The sequence below is a fragment of the Ochotona princeps genome, chromosome 21 (genome assembly GCF_030435755.1).
Source record: "Ochotona princeps isolate mOchPri1 chromosome 21, mOchPri1.hap1, whole genome shotgun sequence".
Taxonomy (NCBI): domain Eukaryota; kingdom Metazoa; phylum Chordata; class Mammalia; order Lagomorpha; family Ochotonidae; genus Ochotona; species Ochotona princeps.
In genome coordinates, this window is record NC_080852.1 from 34,965,410 (window position 1) to 34,991,697 (window position 26,288).

Sequence of the window (26,288 nt, forward strand, 5' to 3'; positions counted from 1 at the left end):
CTTAAAAAAAGAAGAGAGGGGAAAAAAAAATCCACCTTGTTGTCACCGAGACCACGACCGCGCCCTTCTGGCATTTTCATTTAGACTTTTCCCATGCACTGAGGCAAGAAGCAGCTTTTTAGGTGGAGACAACGCTCTGTGTCTTCCTCGGGCGGAGGGTGCAGGACGGCCCTGCCGCAACACGCGAAGGGGGCAGGTTTCCGGGTTCCTCAGGGGCGCCCCATGAACCTGAGGCGGGCCCTCCCCGCCCGGCCCGAGCCGCCTCCCTCCTCAGCCCGTGGCGCCCTCTGCTGGCAGGAGCGGGAGGCGCTGATGAGGGCGTCCTCACCTGGCCCCTTAAGCCAGACTGTGGGAGGGCCTCCGTGTCGCTAGTGATTTGGGGCTCCTCCAGGAGCAGGGCCCTTTCGAAGCTCTTGACCCTGTTAGGTTTTCCTAAAAGCTATCCTGTTTAATACAGTCCCCGGAAGTGTCTGGGAATATCCTTGATCCAGTCTTACTGTTGGGGAGCCTTGGTCCGTGGATTTTGCTTTCTGTGTAGACGCCAAGTTTTTTTTTTTCTTTTTATTTCCATTACAACGGGCCTGGGTTTCACAAAGGTTTCTTTTTTTTTTTTTTTTTAAAAGATTTATTTATTTTTATTACAAAGTCAGATATACAGAGAGAGAAGGAGAGACAGAGAGGAGAGGAAGATCTTCCATCCGATGATTCACTCCCCAAGTGACCGCAACGGCCGATGCTGTGCCCATCCGGAGCCAGGAGCCAGGAACCTCCTCCAGGTCTCCCACATGGGTGCAGGGTCCCAAGGCTTTGGGCCGTCGTCGACTACCTTCCCTGGCCACAAACAGGGAGCTGGATTGGAAGTGGAGCTGCAGGATTAGAACCGGCGCCCATATGGGATCCTGGGGCGTTAAAGGCGAGGACTTTAGCCGCTAGGCCATGCCGCCGGGCCCAAAGGTTTCCTAGGTAACAATACAAAATGTATGTTCTGAAAAAGAAGGAAGCAGATATGTCAGATCTTAACCAAATTTGAGACTTCTATACTGGAGAAGACGCTATTATAAAATGAAAAGACAGGGCCAGCGGTGTGTCACAGTGAGTAAAGCCACCATCTGCAATGCTGGTGTCCCTTATGGTGTGGGTTCCAGTCCTGGCTCCCTGCTAGTGCCCCTGGGAAAACAGAAGATGGCCTGAGTGCGCCGGCCCTTGCTACCCACGTGGGAGACCTGCATAGAGTTCCAGACTCCTGGCTTCAGCCTGGCCAAGCCCTGGTCATTGTGGCCACTTGGGGAGCGAGCCAGTGGATGGATAGATCTTTGTGTCACTTAACCTTTTCAAACAAATTTTTTTTAACGAAAAATGAAAAGACTAACAAGACTCTGGGAGACAATATTCACAAAATCTGGGGGCTGTAAGGACTTGTGTTGGGGTTGATGATAAACTCTTACAACTCAGTCATAAAAGGGTAAGCCACCCAGTCCCACAGGGGTGATCTGTCCTCCTGCATGTTCTCACTGATTCGTGGAAGGTAGACCAGCTGCCTGGCATCGCACAGTAGGGCATAGAGCCATGCTGGGCAGAGGCTGGGGAGCGGGGAGGGTGTCGGGAGCTCGCTGGGCGAGGACTCCCCAGTGGGCACTGCTGCTCTCTAGACGCCTATCCATCTCCCTCCTCACTATTCCTGTGTGTGTGAATTTCTCTGTGTTCGCCTGGCTTTTCATCTGTGCCTCTGAGTTACCAGGGCTTTGTGTGGATATTCCAGCAGTTTGGAATGTATCTCTGTTTCAACGTGGCTTTTCATTTTTCCTTTTGGGAAAAACTGTATCCCTGTCATCCTTGACATGGAAAAGCCACGATCCTTAAGACACAAATCCTTGAGGTGCCGGGGAATCAGGGCCGCCCCAGCTCGTCCCGTGTGACGGAGGGAGGGGTGATGGCCGTGGGTCTGGGGGTGCCCAGGGTCGGAGGAGCAACTGCTGTGTTTTGTGGCGGTCGGGGACCTGTGGCTGATGTGACTGTGTGTTTAGCAGCAGAGGGCTGGAGGAGGACGCTCGGTCTTGAGAAAATCAACTGAGAAATGTGCGAAGCGATGAATATTCCAGTTTCTGTGGTCTGATCCTACGTACACGCAAACTGAAATGTCATAGGGCGCCCTGCGGTTACCATGTCCATTGGAAATCTACTAAACTAGAGCTGTGGGTGAAAGATGTGGACAGACATGTCGGCTGCGAAGGGCATCGCGTGGGTAGCGAGCACATGGAAAGATCACCATGTCATTTGTCATGTGGGGACAATGAGACACCAGAATGGCCACTGTACAGACAGACAAGGATGCAGAGGAACCCAGAACCTCGTGGTGGATGGGTGTGTGTGTGCGTGATGTCCAGGAAGGCAGCCTCACCGGGACAGAAAGGAGATGCCTGGCTGCAGCTGGGCGGGGAGCGTGCATTGAGCCCACGTGTGCCCCAGGGTGCTCGTTGAGGCATGCGCATCTTCTGAGCGGACGTACTGCTGAAGGTAGCCGAAGGGCGAGTTCCGAGGAGTCATACAGGTGCATCTGCTGAGCGGAAGCGGCCTTCAACGCTGCTGTTGACCATGTACATAAGCTACAGGTGACGAGCGAGAGTAGGAGCTGCTTAGAGAGCGAACGGCTGATCGGATGAATAAATGAAACTCGCTTCAAATCTGAGGCCGTTTATCTGATGAAGTGTCAGGCGCAGCCTCGGAGCAGGAAGCTCGCCCCCTCCCCGGTCGCAGCCACGCCTCTCCTAGCAACACTAACAGCGCCCAGTTGCTAGGGGCCGCCGAGGGTAAACGGATGCGCTACCGGTGTAGGCCGCCGCGCCGGGGCTGGTTGAGGAGCCCGGCTGCCGCCCAGCGCGGCCGCTCGCAGGTAACGTGGGCGACTGGAGTCTCTTCGCACCCGGCCTGGCCGCCAGTGCAGCCCCCTCCTCGGCCTGAGCCGGGGTCCGCCTGCACTGACCCCCAGCTCAGCCCCCAGCACTCTGCCCGTCTTGCCCGGGTTCCCTCCGCCTCGGTCTCACCGGGCTCTGGGGCGTGCAGGGCCCTGGCCCCCCGGAGGTGCAGACGCCCGTGGGGGCCGCCTGGGCACAGCCCTCTGCCCCTGGGCAGGCCTCCTTTCCTCGCCCTCCTGGGTTGTCCGGGCACTGCGCCCACCTGGGACAGGCGCCGCAGGAGCCCCGACGCCGGCTTCGGGGCTGGGAGAGGAGGAGCAGCTGAGCCGGACTGGAGACCCGGACTGGCTCCTTGGCCCGACTGCCACCAGCTGTCGCTCTCTGTGCGGACGCCCTAACCCAGGGGAGCCCAGTGTGTGCGGAGCTCAGGCCTTGCCCAGGGAAGGGGAGGCGGAGAGGGGCCGAGAGCGTCTTTCTCGGGGAGACCCTCACTTGGGAGCACAGGGGATGAAAGCCTTGGTCTCCGCACAGGCAGCAGGTGGGACTCCCTGCAGCTCGGTCCGAGGAGGGAGAGGAGGATGTCGGTGCAGGCGTGGGACAAGGAGTATGAAGACAGGGGGAGCACAGAGCCCGCCTACTCCATCGCCAGCTCCTACAACTTCGACGTGGACGCGGACCTGAAGGCCTCGGCCCGGGCGCAGGAGTTGGACTTGGGGCGCCAGGAGGGCAGCGAATACTCGGACGTGGCCCCGAACTGCTTCCGCTCCGACGTGCCCCACGTGGTGCCTTGGAAGCTGATCGTGTCCCTGGCCTTCCCGCCACAGCTGAGTAGGTGTCAGGGCAGAGACCCCCGCGCCTGCTGCCCATGGGGGGCACCAATGCCCTTCTCCTAGGAGATGCTTGCGCCTGTGGCCGCTTCGGGGGTGGAGGGGGAGCGGTGCAGAGGCGAGGACGGAAGGCAGCAGTGATGGGCTTCTGGGATTGGATTCCTGCCAGCAGTGTGGTGGACTTGGGACCCTGGCTCAGGCTGCGCCCCTCGGGAGTGAACAGCTGATGAGAGCTCTGCCCCTTAGTCAATTAAATTGGAAAATGGAAACAAGGCTTAGAGGTCCCAGCTGCGGGCCTGCCCTGCTCAGTCTTCTCGCTGGTTCGAGGCTGGCTTCTGTCCTTCTGACCCTGCTCCTGCTAGTTCTCGGCCTGAGGGCTTTGCAGCCATTTGGGGAGTGAACCAGTGGATAGAGGATCTCTCTAACTCTGCCTTTCAAATAATTAAGTCTCAAAATAAAAAAAGCTGTGGCTGTGAAGTGCCAGGAAAAAGACCCCAGCCCAGTGCTCCCAGCAGGACTCCACTTGCCTGGCTGTGCAAGCTGCTCACGTGGCTGCTCACGTGGCTGTCCTCCCTCCTGCCATGGTGCCCCATGTCCTCTCTTCTTTTTTAATATGTTAACTGTTTTCTTTGTTTGGCACATGACACTTTTTAAAAAGATTTTGTTATTGGAAATTCAGATATACAGAGAGGAGGAGAGACTGAGAGGAAGATCTTCCATTTGCTGCTTCAATGCCCAAGTGGCCGCAATGGCTGGAGCTGCACTGATCCAGAGCCAGGAGCCAGGAGCTTCTTCTGGGTCTCCCATGTGGATGCAGGGTCCTGAGCAGTTGGGCCATCATATGCTGCTTTCCCAGGTCATTATCAGGGAGCTGGATAGGAACTTGAGCAACTGGGACTTGAACCCCTGCCCATATGGGATGCCAGTGCTGAAGGCAGTGAGTTTACCTGCTAAGCCACAGTGCTGAACACCAGGAAAGTTGTAACGATTCCTGAGAAGTTTAATCAAACCACACCACACAGACGCTGTCACTGGTGCAGTTAATGCAGCAGAGGCCTGCGACGGTGAAAATCTCAAACTTTGGGCCCGGCGTGATAGCGTAATGGTTAAAGTCCTCACCTTGCACGTGCCGGGATCCCATATGGGCGCTGGTTCTAATCCCGGCAACTCCACTTCCCATCCAGCTCCCTGCTTGTGGCCTGGTAGAGCAGTCGAGGACGGCCCAAAGCCTTGGGACCCTGCACCCGTGTGGGGGACCTGGAAGAAGTTCCTGGCTCCTGGCTTCAGATTGGCGCAGCACCGCCATTGCAGCCACTTGGGGAGTGATTCATTGGACAGAAGATCTTCCTCTCTCTCTCTTCTCTGCCTTTCCAATAAAATAAATACAATCTTAAAGTTTGAGATTTTTTTTTTTTTTAAGACTGACACTGTAGTGTCTTAGAGCTCATCCTGTTTGTGCAGAGGCACATCGGACTTTTCTCTAGGAAGCTGAAGCGAACTTTGCCAATCTTTGCTTCTAGGTCACCGAGTAAAATACACGAAACTGATTGAAAAATACAGGAAACACCCCCGACTGGAAACCTCTGCGGTGAGGGCGTATCGCTTCTGCCACATCGAGTACCACCTGCTGCCCGATGACACTGAACCCAAGAAAGTCGACGTGGTGATCTTCCCAGCCATGGCCAAAGTATTCCTGGAGTCAGGAGTGAAGGTGTGTGTGTGTGTGGGGGTGTGTGTGTGGGTGGTCTGACACCCAGGCACAGTGTGCACCCTGGGGACCTGCCAGTTGTGCTTCCGTCTGGGGTGTTCTAGAAATTTAGGATCCTGGGTGCCACTCCGACCCCTGGGTGGGACTCTGCCCTCACCAGGTAGTGCCAGCGTTTCACTGGGATGCCGTTTTACTCAGCAGTGTCCTTGATGCTGAAACTTTATAGCTCCCGTGCTGGCTTTCAGTGTGTGCTTGTGAATACACACACGTGTGTGTGTGAACTTATGCACGTGTGTCAGCAGGTGTATGTCTTGGTGGTTTTTCCTGCCAGCAGGCCCCCAAACCACTGAGAGGTTGAGGCGATGGTGTTGTTTGGCCACAAGAGCCACAGGAGACAGCCTAATTGAGCATGTCCGTTTATTGCAAAGTGAGCACAAACTTATACAGACTAGGAGAGGGGACGGCAGAAGGGCATTCCCTGACAGTCCTCCCACCCAGCAATGACATTGTAACTGGCTAGAAGGCATGTCTGTCTGTGTGGACCCTCCGACCAAGTCACAGATCAGGTCACATTGACTGAGTGGCTGGTAGACAGGCTGTGGGTTGCATCTAACTCAGAGTTGCTTATCAAGGAAGTCCCAGAACAGCTGGTCCAAGGGCAGAGAAGAGAGATGGGTGCAGCCCATGCTCTTGCCTGCTTGACCAGTGACTAGGCCAGGTTGAGGTCTTGGTTTAGCTGACACCATCATCGGGGGACACGGTGTGTCACGCACTATGCCCTCCCACACAGGCCAAGCAGGCAGGGATCCGGGATGATCTCCCACAGCACGCGTGTGCTTGTGTCCGTGTGTGTATGCGTGTGCACTTGTTGCCTGCAGAGGCTGGCTTGGTGGTTCTGGAGCAGCCACTGCTGGGCACTGATGGCTTTGGTTGGATTCTTTCTGCCAGGTTTAAGGTCAGATGGGTGCAGGGGTGTGGGGCAGAGCACTGACTCCGACTAAGGCAGCATGGGCTGACAGAGCCCTCCTTCCATACCACAGACACACACACACACACACACACACACACACACACACGGTAGCTCACACCTCTGAACCCTGTTCTGCACAGATTGTGAAGCTGTGGGAAGAAGGAGACAGGGTCTGGGTGTCGTGGACTCAGACTTTTAACATCAACGTCACCAAGGAATTGCTGAAGAAAATGTGTGCCCACAAAATAACCCTGAAGCTGTGGAACACCAAGGACAGGGTCCCCAAGAAGATCAGGTACGGGCTGAAGACTGCCGGCTCTCTGGACGACGTAGCATCTGTCGGTATGTTGGACTTTCTGGCTTTTTGATGACGTTTCTAGAAACTTGACGGCAACCAGGGAGCTTCCTGATCCACAGTCCGAAATACCCCAAGACCTAAAGCCTGTGTGGGCATAGACATGCTGCCCAGGTAAAGAATGCCACACTTGACTTCAAGCCATGTGTCACGGTCAAAACCCAGGCACACTGAAAATACTGTCCATGAAACATCTGTGAGTCTGTGTGTTTAGATGTCCATCCTATCCCCGGGGGACCTCAGTGTCTATATGTGCATGTCCCCAAAATCCCCCCAATAGAAAATTCTGGTCCCCAGCCCCCATGGCAGCAAGAGTGGGAGCTGGTGCTGCCTTGCTTGCTCCAGGGCAGCTTCCTGGGGTGCACATGACATTCATCTCAGGCGCTGCCTCCCTCCAGGGCATGCCTGGGTACCCTGCCATGCTTCTGAGGAGTGACAGACCTGGGTGGGCAAGGTCTGTGTCCCTGGGTGGCAGCTATGACATGGTCATCTGCCAGCAACCTGCTTCCGGGAGCTAAGAGGATGCCAAGAGACAAAAGGCAAAAACATGCCACCTCCCCAAGACATCGTGATCACATTTGTGATGTTTGTGGAAATACGGTTTTGAATGTCAGAAGGTCTTGTGTGCTCCCCTGCGAGGAGAGAGCAGCAAACAGGACCCTAGGGACCGGCAGTCTAGTGCTGTGGGTGAAGCAGCTGGCTGTGACATCCCACACACGTGCTGGTTGGAATCTCGGCTTCTCTTTCAGTCTAGCTCCCTGCTTTGCACCTGGCAAAACAGCTAGAAGATGACCCAAGTCCTTGGGCACCTGCATCCACGTGGAAGACCCAGATGGACCTCAGGCCTCTGGCGTCTGTCTGGACCAGTCCCAGCCATTGTGGTCATTTAGGGAATGAGCCAGTGGATAAAAGGCTGTCTCTTTTCCTGTCTCGATCTAACTATGCCTTTTAAGCGAATACAATGAAAACAAAAAGTGGAGAGAATTCTTCCCACACAAAGCCATCATTTATAGTAATGGAGAAAGACAAGTGCAGGGGTGCCATCTGTACCATGTGCCCATGTGTCAGCACACAGGTGGCTTGTTGGCCCAGGCTGGTGGCTTCCCACCTGCTGGCCTCCTCTGGGTCTCCCAACCAGAGGGACCATTGATCTTCCATCCACCCATCTGCTTGATTTTCAGTGTTCGATAGAGGTGGCATCAGTGTTGCCCCCTTGTGTGGTGTCAGGACTGGGCACCCCCACCTGACAGCTGGTGACCCCGCCTGTGTGTCGTTCTCTGGGGTTCACCTTCTGCCAGCTGTGTCTGGCCCCTGACTCTGGCCCCGTCTCTGTGTCCAGATTCTTCTGCCTCTACTCTTTTGGGCTACTGTTTTTGTTTTTTAACATTGACATTTTTAATTTATGTGCAGCAGTCTGAGTTCCCAACCACTGTTCACTCCCTACATGGCCACAGCAGCCCAAACCTGGGCCGAAACCAGGAATTCCATCTGGGAGTCTAGTGTACTTGAGTGATAGCAGAAAGCCAGGGTCAGGCGCCCAAATCCCACCCTGGGACTCCGGAGGGGGCCGAGGGCATCGTCACCACTTGGCCCCCTGCATGCCCCTGGGAAGGTTTAAAAAGAGCGAGAAGACCAGTATGGCTCCACACCCCCGCCATGGCGTGTGTGGAACTGAAGTCCTGGCTGCTCTCGTGTGTGTAATTGTCACGGGCTCACGGTCAGAACATGGTCCCAAACAGCAGCCTCACTTGAGGAACTCTTTGGGCAGGCCCCACCTGTGTCTTTCCCAAGAGCTTGGGAGCTTCAGACCCCGCCCCAGACATGGCCTTGAGAGGCGGCTGGGTTCAGCCTCTGTTGACCTTTGCTCGCCCTCCAGCCCTGTGGTTCCATTGCTCTGGGATGTTTCATGGACAGCCAGTGCTTTGGGGGAACAGGTGGGACTTCCAAGTCTGACTTTGAAGACCTTTTATAATGTGGTTTCCATGGTTGCTTTTGTTTTTTAGATTTATTTATTTTCATTGGAAAAACAGATAAGATTTACAGAGAGAGGAGAGACAGAAAGATCTTCCATCTGCTGGTTCACTCCCCAAATGACCACAATGCCTAGAGCTGGGCCAAGCCAAAACCAGGAGCCTCCTCTGGGCCTCCCGTGAAGGTGCTGGGTGTTAAGGCTGTGGGCCGTCCTCTACTGCCTTCCCAGGCCACAAGCCGGGAGCTGGATGGGAAGTGGAGCAGCTGGGACACAAACTGGCACCCATATGAGATCCTGGCACTTGTAAGGCTAGGGTTGAGCCGTTGAGCAATTGCAGTGGGCCCTCTTAGTTGTTTTTAAGATTTGCTCAGGGTCTGGCACAGTAGCCTAGGAGCTAAAGTCCTCGCCTTGAGCGCCTGGGATTCCATATGGGCTCCAGTTCTAATCCCAGAGCTCTCGGTGTGACCCCGGCTTAGCTGAGGACCAGCTCTGTGACCCAGGCTCCTGAGTGCCATACCCCTCATCTGCACACGGGGGACACACGGTGCCCTGTGGTGCCTTAGCCTGGGCATTGGTACAGACTCAGGCAGTCGGTGCTGATCTGGTGGCCCAACATGGATCCCAGGCCTCGTTGGAGTAAGCCGTTGCCAGGAGAGGGCTGAGGTGTTTCTGACCTGCTGAGTTAATCCTTTCTGCCTCCTAGAGGAAGTGCGACGTTTGGTTTTAAGTCAGAGGAGCCTGTCTGAGCTGGGCTTGGAGAAAGCCAACTCCATTAAAACAGAGTGGGACCAGGAGGAGTCAGTGGAGAAGCCCGACAAGGCGGAGAAGCAGGACAAGATGGAGAAGCCCGACAAGGCGGAGAAGCACTCCAAGCAGCCGTACCCACACCGACACAGTGAGTGGAGACGGCCTTTATGGGCTGCTGTGGGCGTGACTGGCTCAGAGCTCTCAGGTCACTGCCCTGCCCTGGCCGGCATGATGATGTGCCACCACCTCCCTCACAGCCTGTGCCACGCTGCCCTGTGAAGCTCGCTTTGTGCTGGGCACTCAGCTCTTTGTTGAGTTTTCTTTGTGTTGTAAGATGGAGAAGTTTTTTCTGACAGCAGAAGAAACGTGCGTGCGGTGTCTACAAAATGCAGTAGAGACGGAAGAGGGTCAGATCACAAGTGGGTTAATGCCTGCTTCCACCCTGGCTCAGTCGGTGCAGCGTCCTGGTTACCCTGTTCTGTGACCCTTTGTGTAGATGTTACTTGGATTATGTATTCTGAAATCGTTCCTGTGCCACCGTGTGGGTTTTGGGCTTCCCTTCCAGCATGTCCCTGTCCTTAGTTTGTGTGTTTCATCTGCTGCTAGGCTGTCTCCTCAAGCACCCCCTGTCGTTGGGTACTTGGAAAACTTGGGAGTGGTTTCAGGGTCTTGCGTGCTGACACTTGAAGGACCGTCCAGGAGGTTGCCGACGGTCTTGCTTCCTCGTTCTGGGCTCTGTGCGGGAGTGGAAGCTGCTCTTGCCTCCTTCTGGGCAGATGGAGCGGGTCTGCGTACCGTCCTTCCCTCCCTGGGAGCAAGACTTTTATACCCAACGCTTGCCACATGACGCACCAGGCCCCCGCAGAGTCGGACACGACAGAAGTGGGCAGGACCGGGGTGGGGGGCTCATTTCTGAGTGAACTTCACGGAAAGAGGATTTTTGGAGACATTTACTGATATTTTCAGATTCTCGCCAGACAGACACTGAAACTTCTCCCAAGAGCAGCGAGGAACAAGAGAAGTCAGCCCCAAGGTACGACCCTGTGCTTGGGTGAGGATGTGGGTGGAAGAGACTCTGGTCGTGGCCCTGGGAGGAGCGGAGATCTGTAATCCTGATCACTCGAGAGCACCTCCTGCTGCCCCACTTAATGCCCTGCTGGCCGCCCACCAGTTTTCTATTTCTTAGGTGATTTAAGTGACTTGTATGGAATCATTGCCCCCCATAAGTCACAGTGCTCCCTGCTGGAGGAGCAGCGAGCTAACCACAGGGCCTGTACTAAGCTGAGAAAGTTCTAGAGAAAGGGGTACAGCAGCTGTGGGAACTGGGTGGGGGTCAGTGACGGCCCTGCTAGTGTTTGGGAGTGTGGCACAAGGAGAACCCAAAAGTATGTCCTTAAATGACTTCTTAAAAATTGCTTTGGCTTTGCTTTGGTGCATGAATTTAGAAAGATTTGACATTTCCCATGGTCAAGTTCGCCATCGTGTTCTGTCCGTCAATTCAGATCTTTTCTGTCTCTTCTGTCCCTTAACAGTTAGGTGTTTCTGGATGTGGCGGATAACCCTTGGGTGGTTTCTAGTTTGGGTTTCTTCCCTAAAGGTGTGGATGGACTTCAGCGAGTCCATTGGAGAATAGCATCACCAGATGAGTTAACTTTTGTGCAAAATATTTCAAGATGCCTGCACAGAGTCAGGAGAGGGGGTGATCTTCAAAGAGTTGGCGAACAGGGCCATGATGGGAAAATAGGAATTTTGTGAATTTTCCAGGGGGAATAATTCAAAAGTGCAAACGACGCCCTTGGCCGAGGCGACCATGCTGGAGATCAATGACATAATCGAGAGATCTTCGTTCAGCAACTTAGACAGGCAGAAGTCGCAAGGTAAGTCAGCGGTGGCCTTGCAGGGCGCTTCACGTTCAGGAGGTGGTGAGAAGATTCTTGGAGACTTGACCAAATGTTACCTGCCAGTGCTGGACACACTGGCACCTGATCCGCCTCACCCGTCATCCCTCTGTGACATCTGTCCACGTGTAATCCCTTCTCTCGTCTCTCAACACAGCCGTGTCATCCCCCACCCATCTCCCTCTTCCCCGTCTTATCCCTCCCTCCATCTCATTCCTGCATCTGTTGTCCGTGCATCTGTCCTTGTCATCTTCCCTCCAGCTGTCTCAGCCGTCTGTCCATCTCGTCGCCACCTCTCACGTCTGTCCATCCTGCCAGCTGTCTGTCCACCTCATCCACCTCATCCGTCTCCCTTCATCTTCCATTCACTCACCCTCTTGATGCCATGCGTTTTCCTTGCCTGTCTCATGCCATCCTGCTCTGCTGGAGTGCTGGGACTCTTGATCCATGCTATTTTGTAGGGCGTATAAAAATAGCTAGCGGAGACTTTCAGATAAGGAGTTGTAGTTCTGGTGACGGATGCTCCAATGGAGCAGACAGTGTAATGTTGGAACCATGAGAGAGTAAGGGCTGTGGGGTCTGGTGCAATGGCTCAGTGGCTAAATTCTTTCCTTGCCTTAAACACGCTGGGATCCCACATGGGTGCCGGTTCTAATCCCGGTGGCCCTGCTTCCCATCCAGCCCCCTGCTTGTGGCCTGAGAAAGCAGTCGAGGATGGTCCAAAGCCTTGGGATGCTGCACCACATGGGAGACCCAGAGGAAGCTTCTGGCTCCTGGCTTCAGATTGGCTCAGCTCCAGCCATTACCATCACCTGGGGAGTGAATCAGTGGGTGGAATATCTTTCTGTCTCCCCTTCTCTCAGGAAATCTGATCTGCCTTTCCAATAAAAATAAATAAATATTTTCTTGAGAGTGAGGACTGTGGGAGGATCCTCCTTCAAAGATGGCAGACTGTCGGCTTTCTCTGGCGGAATGAGGGATGCAGCAGCCCACGTCATGGGACCTGGTCGGGCAGAACTGTGTGGCCTCAGTCACAGGCTGTCCAGAGACAAGTGTCTCCGTGTGGCACTCAGTCTTGGTCTTCCTCCGTTCCCCAGTGTTTCACTGAGTGCCTGGGTTTCTGGTATGACGTGATAGTTCTAGAACCAGAGGTTGTACCTGCACCCTCATTGGAGGGCTGTGTTACGTAGAGCTGAAGCTGCTGTAGGTCACTTTCCCCGCTCTGAGTTTGTTTCTGAGCCTGAGCTGTTGCTGGATGAGTAGGCTAGGGTCGTGGAGAGGACTGACCACCTGGACAAGGCCCTGGGGTGCTAGGGATGCTGTGGAAGACAACTCGTTTAAGAGTTATTTAGTTATTTCAAAGAGTTTCACAAAGATTGGGGAGGGAGGGAGGAGGACAGAGGGACAGACAGAGAAGAGAGATCTCCATGTCTGGTTCACTCCAAGGCTGGGCCAGGTCGAACTCGGGCGTTCCACCACAACTCCCGCAAAGTTGCAGAGACCCAAGCGCCTGGGCCATCTGCCTTCCCAGGTGCACCAGCAGGGAGCAGCCGGGACTCGGATGGGCCCTCATAGGGCATGCCAGAATTACAGGCGGCATCCTAACACACTGCACCACAATGTTAGAGCCTTTGTCCATTTTTAAAGGTTTTACACATCAGTCCACACCATCATACCTGGCAGCCCTGAGTGAACGGCCTCTACCTCAGCAGTATGCCGACCTGGTCAAGCTTGAAGTGGAGTTCACGGAAAAATGGGACGACTACGTGTGCTTACCATTGAAGCCTTGGTACTTCTAGTTCACATTTCTCTTCTGTTCTTGCAAGAAGCACCAGGCAGTGGATCTGTGTGGGCCCCTTTGCTGTCCGTCAGGGAGTGGGAGCAACCTCCCGTGTGGAGTGTGTGTGGCCCCGTCCTCTTGGATGGTTTTCTGGCCCTGCATTGACTTTCACCTTTGTGAGTTGCAGAAATGATTTTGTCTGTTCTGTCCCTTGCTGCAACTCGCTCTGCTCTTACGGTTTTATTTCTGGGACCCAGCGGTGATGGTGCCTGAGGGTTCTTGAAGGAGTTTGTGGGCAGTTCCTATCATGTGCAACATATGCATGGATTAAAAATATCTTCTTTGCACCCTAATCAGCCCATGCTAATTTATTGGTGCCAGGCCATGTTCTAAGTGGGGGTGACGGGGCCCGCCTGTCTGGGTGTGAAGAGGAAAGAGCAAGCAGGGATGCCAGCTCAGAGTGTGAGGCCAGAGGAGACGGGCACACAGGAATCTCTGCCTGTGAACTTGGTGGTTCAGCGACATGCGGCCGGGAACAGCCCACAGGCTGTGTGTGTGGGGGCTGGCGCTCTGCTGGTTCTGGAGTCTCTGTGGGCCACTTGCTTTTTTTCTGAACTGTGTGTGTGTTTCTTATCTGGAAGGTAGATCTTTACAGAGAGAGAAGGGCAGGCAGAAAGGTCTTGCATCCGCTGGTTACTCTCCATACAGCCGCAGTGGCCAGACCTGAGCTGAGCTGGATTTGCCCAGAGCCTCTTCTGGGTCTCCCACACAGGTGCAGGGTCCCAAGGCTTTGGGCCGTCCTCCACTGCTTTCCCAGGTTGTAGCAGAGAGCTGGATGGGAAGTGAGACAGCTGGGACTTGAACCGATGTCCACGTGGAATGCTGATGGCACAGGTGGCAGCTTTACCTGCTGTGCCGTGACACCAGCTCCATAATCTGAAACTTCTACTTCCTCTGCTGGGAATGTGCTGCAGCACAAGAACAACTGCCGCCTTCTAGGGGCTTCTGGAACTTTCCCCAGGTGCCTCAAGCTCGTAGTTTGCAAAAGGTGACTTGGATCCCACCTCTCCTGAATGTTTATGTCTGTTCTTTGGTTTTGCAGCTAAAGGGAAGGATTCCGAAGGACAAAAGAAAAGCCCAAAGAGGAAGACTCATCCCGGGGTGGAGGAGGAAGGCAGCCGGAAGCTGCTGGGCCCCTGGCGGCAGAGCGCCTTCTCCCTGCAGCTGGCTGTCATGCCACTCCTGGCCGGTAGGTGACCCCGCCTGTGGCTTCTGGCAGTCCTGTCGCGTGGGGCTGGCATGTCCGCTTTCCTCCTGGCCCCTCAGGAGCTGTGGGAGTTGGGGGGGTCATTGTCTTCACACAGAGGAGGACATACAGCCCAGAGAGGTTGAACGCTCTGCCTGAGGTCACGCAGCCGACAGACCGTGAAGCCAGGGCTGGCCACAGGACGCTTGGACTGTGCAGTCCGAGGCCGCTCGTGGGAGGGGGACAGGTGTCCTGATCTTAGCTCTACAGGGATGCTCCCTCCAGGTGACGGCACGAGCACCCAGGGAAGGTTGCCACTGAGCATTTATTGGGTGCCAGGCACCTTACAGACAGGATCTGGAAACATTCACAGAGGGGTGGGCCAATGCTGTGGTGCCATGGTTGCGCCTCTGGTTACGACACGAGCATCCCATACCAGTGTTGGCTCAAGCCCAGCTGTTCCACTTCTGCTGGTATGTCTGAGAAGGCAGCAGATGATGACCTGAAGTGTGAGACCAGGGTGGACTTCCTGACTCCTGGCTTCAGCCTGGCCCAGACTGGGCTGTTGTGGCCGTTTGGGGAATGAACCAATAGACAGAAGCTCTCCCCTTCCCTCCCCTCGCTTCTCTTTCTCTTTTTTTCCTTCCTTCCTTCCTTCCTTTCTCTCTCCTTGCCCCTTTTACTCTGTCACTCTCATGTTCTACCACTTAAATATAAAAGGGGAGAACTTTCATAGCAACTGCATATTATGACAAACCATGGAATTCAAGACACATTGGCAGGGAGCTTGGCGGGAAGTGGAGCAGCTGGGACTTGATCCAGAACCCAAATGGGATGCCAGTGCTGCAGGTGGTGCCCCAATAAATGTGTCCTTAATGTCATTTTCCAAGAACGTTTTGACACCCCCGGTCCTGGTAGCAAACTCTGGTCATGTCCATGAGCCTGTGGCCGTGGTGGGTCAGCATTAGCTCGGTGAGGAGAAACGGGCAAGCGCGGCTCCCTGACGAGGCCACCATTAGGGTCCGGCAGGGGTGCGGTCCCTCGGCCGCCTGAGACGTGACAGTGTCTGAACTGTACCACCCGCCGTCTGGTGAAAGGTTGTGGCCAGGCCATATGGTTTGGTGATGGAAAGCTCAGAGCATATTTTGGATAAACTTATGTGAGTACATTTTGGGTAGAAGTACACGATTTCGTTTTAAAATGGGAACTAAGGAGGAAGTGCACCTGTCCTGTTGGCTAAGACAGTGTCAAGTCGCTTTTTAAGCATCAGGTTGGATGTGTGCCCCCCTGCTGGCTCTTCCTCTGAGGCACAGGCTTTGGCCTTTGGTCTTTGGCAGGTGAAACCGTGGTGCAAGGCAGTATCCTGAAGGCTGAGTGCCCAGCTCGGCCCACATGGCTCAGGAGGCAGGCGCCCTCAGGGGCTCCTGTGGCCATGTCGGTCTGTCCTGAGCGAGTACTGTTTGTAGTCTGCACTGAATCCTCTCGGGCTGCCTTCCCTGGCCTGGGCGTGGCATCCACGTCGTTTCTGGACACGGTCCTGCGTCTGTGTGAGTGAACTTCCCAAGGCTGCTGCCCGGGGCCACGCTGTGCCCCGGAACTCCTGCCTCCTGCACAGCACCGTGTGCTCCTGCTCTGGGCCAGAGGCGTGGAGGTGCTTCCTGTCAGCTGCTGTAGGGAGTTCATGGAGCCCGCCCTGTTTTGTCTCTGGACTGACTGCGTTCCTCAGGGTTGTTACTGTGAGAGGAAGGAGCTCAGGGGCCTTGGCTGCCCGACGTGGCTGCCACCCGATGAAGCCAGGATGTGTCCAGGCCACCCCCTCCCCACCTGCGTTGTCCCAGCTTTGCAGTGTTCCATGGGTGCAGGACCTTGGTGACAAGCAGACATGGTGACCAAACTGCAGATCACAAGGTCTTTCTGAGCCTGTCACCTCATCCATCCCATGGCGATGGCGATATCTTCCCCCACCGCCTTCCTTCCTGCCTCCTCGGGCAGCCCTGAGGCTCACAGAGTGTGTGGCTGCCTAGCACAGACCTACATGGGGCAGGGCTCAGAGCTGGCTGGAGCTGGCAGCTGCAAGGGTAGGGGCGGGAGAGGGGTAGTGCTGGCCGTGGCCTTCAGCGAGGACAGGAGGCTCAGCAGGCCGGCTGTCTGCTTCTGCCACGATGACTGCAGGACCTGCCTGGTGACTTCTGGTCACCCTCTTGGGTTTCAGATCAGCCCGCAGGTTCCATGCACCTGTTTGTCCTGACCGCTGGGCAGTGATCCGTGAAGTCAGTTTGTGCCGGGTGGCGTGGGAGTCTTGCCCACACATGAGATTGTACGCTGAGCAGAGGGGATGCGTTTGGCCGTGTAGATGCTCGTGGCCTCCTCACCTCACCCACCACGGGACCTTGACTGATTCCTTAGCCTCTGCAGGCCACACTCTTCCCCTCTGGAAGGTGGAGATGACAGCTGCCAGGTGAGGCAGTTTTGGGGTACTGAGTGATGTGTGCTCGCGCCCGGCTGGTGCAGCACAAGTGTCCCTCTCAGCTTGGGAATCCCATCCCCCAGGGCGCACTGGGCAGAGTGGAGGCATTTCCAGCATCAGCCCTGTGAGCGGGGTGCCGCTGCTGTGAAGTGGGCTGCACTGAGGTGTCGGTCCTGAGTCGGGGACTGTGGCCCAGCCTCAGCGCTGACAACTCCTGATTCTGGGTGTGCTGGGGATCCCCCTCTCTTGGGAGAGCTCACACCTGGAAAGGTCACAGCCATGGGAGAAGCCCACATTTGGCCATCACTCAGAGACTCCGCATTATGGGAGAGAATGGCGGGGGCCGGAGCACTGTGCGCAGCGTCACAGCCTGCTCATGGCTGTGTGAGCAGCAGTACCAAGCGGGATCACTCCAGCTCTGTATGTCCTGGAGTGCACTGACAAGTTTTGGGAAGGGGCAGGGCTAACCTGGGTGGGCATGTGCTGTAGCGGGCAGTGTTCTGGCACCTCTCTATGTGGTCATCTCGTCCCCTTAACCCTGGACAGGATGCTCTGTCCCCACATTGCACATGGGGACATGAGCCTCAGAAAGACATGTGCATGTGGCTAAGAGGCGGCTCTGGGGTCTGACCCCGGATTTGTCTGCCTCTGAGATGTGAGGCTTCTCTGGCTGCTTTAAACTGCAATTCTGTTTTTCCCCGGGTGTGTCTGCCATAGCCAAAGCCAGGACACATGTGTCTAACCCAAGATGGCAAGTAATCTTCCGCAGGAGTGCTTTGTGTATTCATGCTGTAGGGTTAGGGATGTTCTCCTGGCTAAGCTGATGCAAAGATTGCAAAATCTGAGAAGCTCCGGCACTTGGGGCCTTTGTAGCACAAGTGATGAGCAGGTCTGTTTGGTGTCCTTGGGGCCACACCGCTGGCTGCAATGTGCAGGTCTGTTCCGTGTCCCTGGGGTCACACTGCTGGCTCTGAGTGCGCATGCTGGCAGGACTTGGCCCGTGCTGACCGGTGTGAACATGACAGCTTGAAATAGTCCAGTGCTGCTCCCACCCTCATGCCTTTTGTGCTGACCCCGGCTGTGACCCTGGGCACACAGGGATACTGAGCGCCTGGGATGCATCTCATGCCGTGAAGGAGCTGCATCCTAAATGATGTGTAAGTCCCTGGAGCCCCACGTGGCCAGTAGATGGTTCTGGAATCCCCAGGGGGAGCTTTCACATTCCCAGTGGAGAGGCTGCACCCCAGGTCTGGTTAGGCTGGGTGGCACCTGTGCTTCAGCATTCCTTGTGTCCCGGGGATGCTGGAAATGCTCCCAGTGCTTGCTGCAAGAGAATCGTTAGCATTAAATCACTTGGAGAACTGAAGGGCGCTCCCTCTGAGGAACTGTGTTGCCCTCTCCCTCGGGGTTTGCCCCATCCCTGTCCCTCCCACCACTCTGCACTTTTCCAGGGCTCACACTGTGCATGCTCCCTGCAGGACGGCAGACCGTCATGAGCCGCAGCAGCGAGAAGTCAGCCCACATCCTGGACTGTCTGCTGACGCTGCGGGCGGAAGTCCCCCTCATGACCGAGGAGCAGAAGCAGGACTTGAACCCCCTGATCATAAAGATCGAGTGTGCGTCCTGCCTGCCGGCACAGCCCGTGCCCATCCACGAGCTGGAGGTGAGAGGCAGACAGCCAGGCCCACCCTCCCAGCTGCCTGTCACATGTACCTATACTCCTCCCTAAGCCCCTCGCAGCGAAGACGGTCGTCCACATTTCTCCACCCAGTGTCCCTCAGGGAGGCCATGAGAGCTGAGGGCAGGAAGGGCTGAGGGGGCAGCTGACAACCCCAGGTGCTTTTTAAGTGGCGGTCGCCGGCCTCTGGGAGCGCTGGGCAGAGCCCGGGCTCAGTGGGGGCTCCTTGGGAACCAGCAGGATTAGCATTGCAGCGTGCCAGGGAGTTCTGCTGGGTCCTCATGGGTCTCCCTGTCTCGGTCCTGTGTCTTCCTCTTTCCCTCGTGGTTCTTCTGAGGCACAACTTCCAGGAACTTCGTGAGTAAGGCTACTGAGAGTTCTATCTGATATACATCTGAAAATACCTTTATTGTATCCTGATAGTTGATTGATAGTTTGGGTAGAGAGTTCCAGGTAAAAAGTAACTGTCCTGTAGTGTTTTTAAGGCACTGTTCTATTTCTCTCTCTCTCTCTCTCTCTCTCTCTCTCTCTCTCTCTCTCTCTCTCTCTCTCTCTCTCTCTCATGTTAGACCTTTTAAATTTAAATATTGACTTAACGTAATATTTGCACATTTTTTAAAAAAGATTTACTCATTTTTCTTGGAAAGGCAGATTTACAGAGAAGGAGAAACACAGGGAAAGATCTCTCTGCTAGTTCACTCCCCAGATTGTCGCAATGGCTGCAGCTGAGCTGATCTGAAGCCAGGAGCCAGGAGCTTTCTCCAGGTCTCCACACAGGTGCAGGGTCCCAAGGCTTTGGACCGTCCTCAACTGCTTTCCCAGGCCATAAGCAGGGAGCTGGATGGGAAGTGGGTCTCTGGGATTAGAACCGGTGCCCATATGGGATCCAGGTACATACAAGGCGAGGAGTTTAGCCAGTAGGCTACTGCGCCAGGCCCTCATTTCCTTAACTCTACATTGGAGTCTACCAGCTCCCCTTTTGTAGTTGTGTACAACAGAGACTATCGTACTGTGAATTACGGTCCCTGTGCTGTGCTGTGGAACACTGGAATCCCCTGTCAGAGCAGATTGACTTTTTGTCAACGCGGCATGCAGTGTTAGTCTTCCTCTGACTTCCGCTTGCGTGATGACCCGGATTCTGCCTGCCTGTCTGCAGATGTCACAGTTTCCTTCTTTGTCATGGCTGTTTGCTGTTCCACTGCCTGCACGTGACACCTTTTCTTCACCCGTTCCCCCTCGGCCGGCCGCGTCCCGGCTGTTGTGAATGGAGCTGCGGTGAACACAGGCGTGCAGGTCCCGCTGGGCGCACTGTCTCGTTGCCCTCAGCTGTGTCCCTGGCCGTGGGGCGCTGGGTCACCGGTTGGAGCGGGTTGTGGTTGTTCGGTGCTGTTATGTCCCTGCTATGTCCTGCAGGTGTCTTGCTTGGGGACATTGCTCCGGGGCTGCGTTCCCTAGGCCTCTGACGTACTGTGTTGGAGCAGGTCTGTCCATGCTCGTTCACGCGCGCTCATGTTGTGTCGTGGGATCCCATCTTCGTTTGTCTCTTGTCTGCCATGTCCACCGCGTTTGCCAGCTCTCCGGGCTGCGGAGTGGGCTAATAGCTGTGGCTTCTTGGTTCCCACTCTGCCCTGGACTCCTGAACTGGGACCTGTCTCTGAGGGTGAGAGGTGGGCAGACATATGGACGGAAGAGTCCTAGGCACTTGCCTGGCTGCTCTCACGGCCACCAAGAGGTGCTTTTGGGTATTGGACGTCCCCAAGGGCAGGGCCAGGGATGGGAAGTAGTGGCGACGAACTCCCTGTGCTGTGTGTCCAACAGGGTGTTGGTCGGGCAGTAGAGGGCTTCTCTGAGCTGCACGTGCCCATGCCTGGTACTGTATTGGGGATTCGGTCATCTGATGAGTGCCATCCTGAGCATAAAGGGGGAAACTCAGGCCCAGGAAATGCCCTGCTGCGCTGGCCAGGCCCCTCCGTGGGCCCAGCCCTCAGCTGCCCCACCAGCTCTGACCTAGAGAGGCAGATGGTACGTGCTCACACCACTCTGCCAGGTTTGAAAGCTCCTGTGCCGTTGGTTTTCATTGCTTGTCTTCTTTATTACCGATTGCGGGTGTTCTGTTTTTGCATTCTGGATGCGAGCCCTTTGTGCTGCACCTGTCTCATCTGTGTGAGCTTGTGAAATGGGTGGCTTGTGGAACACACGCACTTGTTTCTCACATTGCCGGAGTGCAGGCAGCCAGGGCCTAGGGCCTGCTGAGAGCCCCTTCCGCGTAGCGGCGGGTGGAGGGAACTGGCTGGCTGTGTCCCTTCTGTAGGGACAGTGGTCTCATCTGGGGGGGTTGCTGTGACCGGTCCTCTCCCAGGGGACGGTCACACGAGGCCTTTATATTTAATGTATACATTTTAGATGGACACAGACATTCAGATCATAGCACACACATGTGCGTGTATGTTTATGTACACATAGAGAGGGTTATGTCATAAGGTTTTTTTCCTGTGTAGAACTTGAATTCTGTAGTTGGTATCTTTGATGGAGTCTGGTTTACCAACTTTGATGGAGTCTGGTTTACCAACTTTCTGTTAGGAGTATTTATGGGATCCTGTTAAATCTTCCTTCGCCGCACGTTTATGGAGATCCCCACACCATGTTTTCTTGTGGACTGGTTGTGATTCTGGCTTTAGCGTTTAGCTTTGTGTTGTATACTTTGGCCACAGCAGCGGTTGGTTCTCTGTGAGAGCGTTTTTCACTTCTCTCTGCCGTGCTTTGGGGTTGTCAACTTTCATTTAGTTTCTTCCTAAAAGCTTTGTTTTTTACACTAACGTAAATGGTCATCTAAAAATTCTACTTTAAACTGTTCTGTGCCGGTAAATAGACAAAGAGTCTTGAAAAAGTGTACGGAAAATGTACAGTATGGAGAAACCATGCTTGCGTTTCAATTTTTTTTTTGGCGCTGAAATAAGCTTACCTTTGGACTCCATGTCCCATGAAGTGTCTGCCTGCACAGAAACAGCAGCGCACAGGCCTGAGGCCTCATCCCCTGCCAGCCACCATCAGGGTGCTTACATGTGCATGAGGCCAGGCAGTCCCGGAACCACCTGGCACCATGTGTGCTCAGGGGCCTGTTGGTTTTGAGGTCCTTGGGCTCCCAGGGCCGCGGGCAGCAAGTGTGGCAGTGGGATGTGCCCTGCTCCCATGGGAGCCGCCTGTTCCTGGGGAGAAGGGGGAGGGGAGCGAGCGCTGGCGCAGCCAGGTGACCTGCTGCCGCCCTGTCTCCCCTAGAGGCTCTGCATGCCTGTGTACTGCAAGTATCAGTTCCATGATGCCCCGGTTCACAAGACTGAGGGGGAGCCCCATGCCCCCCGCGTTCACTTCCAGGACATCAACGTTGTCTTCCTCGGCGGGATGCACCCCGGTGACCTGAGGGAGTACCTGGAAGGCCCCCCCATGGTGGTGGAAGTTCATGACCGTGACCGCAAGTCCGAGGACTACTTGCAGAAGCCCAGCGTGTTTGGGGAGGATCCCCTGGATATGTTCCTCAACCTGCCTGCTGTGATCTCCCCTAAGGAGACGGAGGCCAATCCTCTGAAATCCAGGCACAAGCTGTGGGACCCGTACGGGGTGGCCCAGGTCAGTTTTGCTGACCTCCTTCTGGGCCACAGGTTCCTGGACCTGGATGTGCCAATCCACAGCTGTGAGCCCAAGCTCATAGACCCCATGGAAGACAGCAGCCTCAGGAAGGTTGGGGGCTTCCGGGTCCCCAAAGATGGCCTCCACCGTGGCCCAATGCCCATGGGCAACTACCTGGACGCTGGATCCCAGCTGAAGCTTCGGGTGGACATCACGGTGCCACTCAGGGCTGGGACCGCTGACCCCGACCTCCAGGGCTCTCAGTTCGGCCGCATCGTCATCCTGTTTGACCACAGGAAGACACTCCTGCTGCATAGTGTGCTCCAGGACATCACCGTGATTAATGCCCAGGCCCTGGAGCTGGGCTCCTGCCCCATCAGGAACACCCAGCAGATCCTGTCCACCTTCAGGATGCGGGTGAAGATCCAGGAGCAGCAGCAGCTGAACGTGCTCACCGGCTTCCACCTGCTGGACGGCGAGCTCCACCTCTTCGTTCTGGAAGGCTTGGCCGACCAGGGCTTGAGGCAGCTGTGGGAGAACCTTCAGCACCTGTAGGTGGTTGGCTTTGAGTTTTGCATGCAAGTGACGGATGGATGGGGGGTGGGGAGCAGAGAGGCCGCTTGAAGCCAAGTTCAGGATCAGGGTCATCTGAGAGAGGGAGAGGTTGGCTCAATTCAGGGGATTCATCAGGAGTTTGCCCAGGACTCGGTAACTGCTAGATGGTATAGAAGATTTCCATCACTCAGAGTAGAGAAAGTTCTCTGGGTGGGATGTAAGTGAGAGGAATGATAGCGTTGGCTTCCTTAAACTGAATAACTTGTTTATCAAAAGATACCGTAAGATTGTGACAAGAAGAACCACAAACAAGTTACATATAATATGTGGAACAGAGTATCTTAAACACATGGAAAAGCCTGTGAGCTGATGTGAAAACAACAGACACATCTCCATAGAAGGGTGGGACATGGGTGTGTGCATCGCAGGCATGAAGGGCTGTGACTGGACAGAGTCCTGGCTGGGGAGCCAGGGCACGCACAGACTGTGCCCTGGCTCAGAGCAGTGACAGTGGCCGGAGTGCCAGGGCAGGGTGGGAGCCCTCACGGTCCTCTCCGCCCTGCCAGGCCTCAGGTGTTGAAATTTCTCTCCCCACCTGATTCATGAGCCTGTGGTCTGTTTGTAACCAGGGCTGGGGCCGTGGATATTGGTGAAGGCAGCCAGCGCTCAGACCCTGCGGAGTAGAGCGACGTCGAGCCTGGCGCCCTCCCCCTTGTCTTGCAGAATTCCCGAGACAGAGAAGGGAAGACACAAGGTGCTGTACAACTCCAAGCTGCGCTTCCGCTGCCGCCTCTACGGGGACCTGGACACCCTGCTGTGCCGGGTGCACCTCTTCAAGCCCATGTCGCAGCTCATGCGGCAGGCGGCGCTCTACCTGCGTCGCCAGGTGCCCAGGAGTGTCTTCCGGGCGCTGGCCAGGTGGGCCCTGCAGGCATGGGGGGCCTCTCTGCAGGTGTGGGGGGGTTCCTCTGCAGGTGTGGGGGGCCCCTGTGCAGGCTTGGGGGAGGCTCCCTGTGCAGGTGTGGGGGGCCCCTGTGCAGGTGTGGGGGGCCCCTGTACAGGTGTGGGGAGGCCCCTGTGCAGGCTTGGGGGAGGCTCCCTGTACAGGTGTCCGGGAGGCCCCTGTGCAGGTGTGGGGGGTCCTTCTGCAGGTGGGGGGGCCCCTGTACAGGTGTGGGGGGGCCCTGTGCAGGCGTGGGGGAGGCTCCCTCTGCAGGTGTGGTCTGTGGCCGATGGTTCTAGGCACTCCCATGGGAGGAGGAAGGCAGGGTCATTCCCACTCATGCCTTTGCTGCGCCTGCTGTCTCTGGCTGGAGGAGAGTGCGTGGTGTGGAATGGGGGTTACACCTGTCTTCCCAGAGAGCTGAGGGAGCGCGGGAGGGCAGTGCCAGCCAGGCTGGCTCAGCTGCGTTTCCTGAGGGGTACGTTTGCCATTTCTGGCTCTGACACATGAAGCCGAGAGCACGCTCCTACGCCATGGCTCAGTGGTCCCTCTGTCCGTTTGTGGAACAGTCATTGAACAGTGACAGTTCGTGGCGTGCTGAGGGGCAGGTCCTGCCCCTGCTGCAGGAGGCAGGACCTTGAGGCATGGCCAGCCAGGAGGTACCCGCCGGGGCAGGCTCTGTGTGGGGCAGGAGGTGCGAAAGAGGGAGAGACAAACAGATCTTCCATCTGCTGGTTCTCTCCCCACATGGCCCCAGTGGCCCCAGCTGAGCCTATCTAAAGCCAGGAACCCGGAGCTTACTCCTGGTCTCCCCTGTGGGTGTGCAGGGTCCCAAGGCCCTGTCTTTGCATTTTTAAAGCCAGCATCAGGGGGACCCCATGGATCCCTGCTTTAACTATGCACTCAAGGGGAAGAGGAGGCAGCCCAGCCAGGGCTGGGGAGACCATACCTACACTCCTAATTGGCCGCCCTAGCTCTGCCACAGGGGACAGGCAGGCTCAATCCTGGGCACTCCAACACAGCGGCAGCAGGCGGTCCTGGAGTGTGTGTTCTGGGCGCGATCCATGAGCCAGGGCATGGGGAGGGCGCCCGGGGCCAGCCCTCAGACGGGGGAGGTGGGATGACACTGGCAGGCACTGTGTATGCCGTCTATGGAGACCAGAGACCATCTCTCCAATGTGTGCTCATGTTGTGAGTGTTCTCGTGGCTGGGGGAAGTGGGGTCAGAAGTGAGGGTGCGTGCATGTCCCCTGTCCCCCACACAGGAGGCTCCCAGACCCACATGCACTGCTGTGGGCAGCTTGGTGGGACCGCTGAGGAGCCTGGGTAAGGACTGTCACAGAACAGACGTGAGGGGACCTGGCTTCCAGGGCCAGGAGGGAGATGGTGAGAGAGTTTGCTCTGAGTTCAGGCTCATCAGACCAGAATCATTCTTCATTTACGTAGTCGTGATCTGGCACCTTCTGCTTGGCACCCCGGTGTTCCCATTTCCTGTGTAGAGCAGCCACCTTGGCACGCCTCGCCAGGCGGGTGAGGCTGAGTGGCTGGCTCCTCTTCCCTTGCAGGATCTATGACATCTGCTATAACAGCACCAGGCTCAGGGACGTGATTGTGGGTGACCTGCTGCCCTCCTCGGCCATGATCAGAGACCTGAGCCAGGAGTTTGGGATCCCCATCACCCAAGAAGGATTCTCAGAGGAGGCGCTGTTGGCCACACCGCCCCAGCCCAGCCCCAATCTGGAACACTTCCGGAACCGGACCTCCACACTCTCCACCGAGATCCACGCCCACCAGCGGAAGTACCTGCAGTGGCGGAACGCGGTGCTGCTGCAGAAGGAAGGCCACAAGCTCAGCCTGATCCAGGTGGGCCTCGCTCTGCTGGGCACCAGGGCCCCTGGGCTGTCCACTCACCTGCACACACACCCGGGGCAAGTGCTAGCGTTTTTTGTTGTTTCACAAAAAGCACTTCCCGGGTCTCCCGTTCGTCACCTTGGACAGAAAGGTACTGGCAGAGCTGGCTGCTTGGGTTTTGTTCTTTCCCTGGAGCAATGCTGACATTTAAAGCTGTGACCCTTCCTCTGTGTTCATCCTTGGCCAGATTCAACATAGGACAATATGCACTCTATGTTCTCGTTGTGTGCCTTAAATTTCTTCTGAATTATAAAGCCAGATCCAAGTATATGCCTATTAGAAAGTTTAGCAATAGAATATTCCTTACCTCACCATCTCAGTCCACTTCCATGTGTACAGGAATACGGTGCATTTACTCAGGAGTTAATATTTTCATTATCGCACATTTTTGGAGTACAGTATGATTTGATAACATGTATCATATACATTAAAGGTGAAATTAGGTTAGAGTTCCTATCTCCTTATTTCTTTTTATTGGAAAGGCAGATTTACAGAGAGAAGGAGAAACAAAGATCTTCCATCCACTAGTTCAGTCCCCAAATGGCTACAATGGCCAGAGCTGAGCCGTCTGAAGACAGGAGCCAGGCATTTCCTCCTGGGTGCAGGGTCCCAAGGACTTGGGCCGTCCTCCACTGCCTTCCCAGGCCACACGTAGGGAGCGGATCAGGAAGTGGAGCAGCCAGAACACGAACTGGT

At 55.6% G+C, this 26,288-nt stretch overlaps 1 protein-coding gene across 2 annotated transcripts in view; it reads left to right on the forward strand.

The window, feature by feature from the left end:
• Positions 1–26,288, forward strand: part of CFAP92 (cilia and flagella associated protein 92 (putative)) — a 33,721-nt gene that overhangs the window by 1,408 nt on the left and 6,025 nt on the right. The window contains exons 2-12 of one of the 2 annotated variants that reach the window (XM_058678896.1): positions 3,444–3,740; positions 5,260–5,450; positions 6,558–6,759; positions 9,448–9,639; positions 10,458–10,524; positions 11,256–11,368; positions 14,272–14,418; positions 18,361–18,545; positions 21,837–22,735; positions 23,463–23,657; positions 25,247–25,544. In XM_058678896.1, coding sequence (XP_058534879.1) covers positions 3,491–3,740; positions 5,260–5,450; positions 6,558–6,759; positions 9,448–9,639; positions 10,458–10,524; positions 11,256–11,368; positions 14,272–14,418; positions 18,361–18,545; positions 21,837–22,735; positions 23,463–23,657; positions 25,247–25,544 — 2,739 coding nt within the window. In that variant the 5' untranslated portion in view covers positions 3,444–3,490. The remainder of the gene's footprint in view (positions 1–3,443; positions 3,741–5,259; positions 5,451–6,557; positions 6,760–9,447; positions 9,640–10,457; positions 10,525–11,255; positions 11,369–14,271; positions 14,419–18,360; positions 18,546–21,836; positions 22,736–23,462; positions 23,658–25,246; positions 25,545–26,288) is intronic. The other variant, XM_058678897.1, reaches the window with a different exon arrangement.